The 260-nt window shown below is 79.2% G+C and overlaps 1 protein-coding gene across 2 annotated transcripts in view; it reads left to right on the top strand.

Annotated features, from left to right (window-relative positions):
• The first annotated feature begins 6 nt into the window (after positions 1–6).
• ACTR2 (actin related protein 2) overlaps positions 7–260 on the top strand; it is a 23,581-nt gene continuing 23,327 nt past the window's right edge. For both annotated transcript variants that reach the window (XM_041404218.1, XM_041404219.1), the window contains exon 1: positions 7–132. In XM_041404218.1, the coding sequence (XP_041260152.1) occupies positions 85–132 (48 nt within the window). In that variant the 5' untranslated portion in view covers positions 7–84. The remainder of the gene's footprint in view (positions 133–260) is intronic.

The following is a 260-nucleotide window of genomic DNA, read 5'->3' on the forward strand; positions in this document are numbered from 1 at the left end:
TCGGGGGGCCCGGCGGAGGTCGGGGCGGTGCCGGTGTCGCGGTCGGTGTCGGTCCCGGTGCGGAGCCGTGTCGGTGTCGCAGCGATGGACACGCTGGGCAGGAAGGTGGTGGTGTGCGACAACGGCACCGGGGTGAGTCTCTGCGGGCGGCGCCGGGACCCGCCCTGCTGCCGGGGCGGAGGGGAAGGGGAAGCCGGGTGACTCCCCCCGGAGCCGGCCCGGCTTCCTGCCGGCACCGCCCGCGGGCCGCGCCCGCCCGG

Source organism: Onychostruthus taczanowskii, unplaced genomic scaffold, assembly GCF_017590055.1.
Source record: "Onychostruthus taczanowskii isolate IOZ18803 unplaced genomic scaffold, ASM1759005v1 scaffold21, whole genome shotgun sequence".
Classification (NCBI taxonomy): domain Eukaryota; kingdom Metazoa; phylum Chordata; class Aves; order Passeriformes; family Passeridae; genus Onychostruthus; species Onychostruthus taczanowskii.